The 2,301-nt window shown below is 39.7% G+C and overlaps 1 protein-coding gene across 1 annotated transcript; it reads right to left on the bottom strand.

The window, feature by feature from the left end:
• Positions 1-1,347: 1,347 nt before the first annotated feature.
• LOC118551891 (olfactory receptor 11G2-like) lies at positions 1,348-2,301 on the bottom strand. The gene has a single exon (XM_036118041.2). The coding sequence runs from the start codon at positions 2,296-2,298 to the stop codon at positions 1,348-1,350; it is 951 nt and encodes a 316-aa protein (XP_035973934.2). The 5' UTR covers positions 2,299-2,301.

The raw sequence follows: 2,301 nt of genomic DNA, 5'->3' as shown, positions 1-2,301 counted from the left end.
AGGTCATAAACTTGTTCAGGGATTAACAGTATAAACAAACTCTCCTTGACTGATAGGTACTGACTAAAAGGAAGGATTTCTGTATGAGAAAGTCCAACCTTGCAGGTGTGATCTTATCACTCTAACTCCAAAGAATGATGCATGATTTTACTCTAAGGATTTTAACAAAACAAACTAATAGCCTTAGATGCATGTTAAGTAGTAGATCAGAGAAAACTCAAAATAAGAATTAGGAATTTTGTGACTATTGTTTATCTCCAGGAGGATTAAGATAGATGCTAAATATAAAGGGCCAAACGTTAGGATTTAACTCCCTTTGCTGCAAATCTAGTGTCAGTTAAACTGTTTTTATTTTTTGTTGTTCTTTTTTAATTTAAATTTTGTTAGTTAACATATAGTGCAATATTGGTTTCTGGAGTAGAATTCAATGATTCATTACTTACATACAACACTCAGTGTTCATCACGAGTGCCCTCTTTTTGGAGAACTACCATACTGTTTTCCAGAGTGGCTGCACCAGTTTGCATTCCCACCAGCAGTGTAATAAGGTTCCCCTTTCTCTGCATCCTCACCAACATCTGTTGTTTCCTAAGTTGTTAATTTTAGCCATTCTGACTGGTGTGAGGTGGTATCTCATTGTGATTTTGAATTTTATTTCCCTGATGACAAGTGATGCATTTTTTAAATGTGTCTGTTAGCCATTTGGATGTCTTCTTTGCAGAAATGTCTGTTCATATCTTCTGCCCATTTCTTGACTGGACTATTTGTTTTTTGGATGTTGAGTTTGGTAAGTTCTTTATAGATTTTGGATACTAACCCTTTATCTGATATATCATTTGTGAATATCTTCTCCCATTCTGTAGGTTGACTTTTAGTTTTGTTGATTATTTCCTTTGCTGTGCATAAGCTTTTTATCCTGATGAAGTCCCAAAAGTTCATTTTTGCTTTTGTTTCCCTTGCCTTTGGAGACGTATCTAGCAAGAAGTTGCTGTGGCCAAGGTCAAAGAGGTTGCTGCCTGTGTTCTCCTCTAGGATTTGGATAGATTCCTGTCTCACATTTAGGTCCTTCATCCATTTTGAGTTTATTTTTGTGTATTTTGTAAGAAAGTAGTCTGGCTTCATTCTTCTGCATGTGGCTGTCCAATTTTCCCAACAGCAATTGTTGAAGAGACTAAGACAGTTTTATTTATTAAAGAAAACTCCATCATGTAGTGAGATATTTAAGATGGTGGTGGGCTTTACTGTAACAGTTCCCTAACCAAAATTATTGAATTCTCTAGAAAATTATCTTGCTCATATTTTATTAAGATAGGCTGTGGTGGAACTTGGTTCACTCTGACTTCTGATTTATATTTTATGGACAGGCATTTCAGTCCCAAAGACTTTCCTTAGGGCAGTCTTTATCTCCTTGTTCCTGAGGCTATAAATTAGAGGATTGAAGAGTGGTGTTATCACAGAATAAAATAAGGTCACAATTTTCTGCACTTGCACTGGGTGTCCTGATCCAGGACTAACATACATCACCATGACGGAGCCATAAAACAGGGTGACAACTGCTAAATGAGAAGCACAAGTGGCGAAAGCCTTGTGTTTGCTTGCTGCTGAAGGCATCCGCAGCACAGCCACAATCACCAGAGCATAGGAGCAAAGAATAAAGAGAAAGGTGCCAATCATGAAAATAGCATTGAAAGTAGAGTAGATGAACTGAGTGATGGTGTCTTCAGAAGAGGACAGCAACATCAATGGGACAGGATCACACAGAAAATGGTTGATGGTATTTGGGCCACAGTAGGGCAACCGTGAAATGAGAACAACTGGGGTTAAGGAGAGGATGAACCCACATGACCATCCGAAGATGACAAGGCCATTGTGTAGCTGTTTAGTCATGATGCATGGGTAATATAGAGGACGACAGATGGCAAGGTACCTGTCAAAGGCCATGACGCAAAGGAAGAAGCCCTCATCACACCCAAATGAGAAGAAAAAGTAGAACTGTGTGAAACAGCTCACAAAGGAGATAGACTTGCTTGTGGAGAGGAAATTGGCCAACATGTTAGGGACAGTCGTGGTGACATAACATATTTCCAGGAGAGAGAAATTTCCCAAGAAGATGTACATGGGGGTGTGAAGACGCCGGTCCCACAACACAGAACAGACAATGGCTGCATTCCCCATCAGAGTCAGGGTGTAGACTACTGAGAAGAGCCCAAAGTAGAGGAGCTGCATTTCTGGGCTTGAGGGAAAGCCCATGAGGATGAAGTGGCTAACAGAGTTGGTTTCTGTGCTGGACACATTCATTGG

Source organism: Halichoerus grypus, chromosome 8 (assembly GCF_964656455.1).
Source record: "Halichoerus grypus chromosome 8, mHalGry1.hap1.1, whole genome shotgun sequence".
Lineage (NCBI taxonomy): Eukaryota > Metazoa > Chordata > Mammalia > Carnivora > Phocidae > Halichoerus > Halichoerus grypus.
The sequence above is the reverse complement of the archived record's forward strand: the minus strand, read 5'-3'. Positions and strand labels throughout refer to the sequence as shown.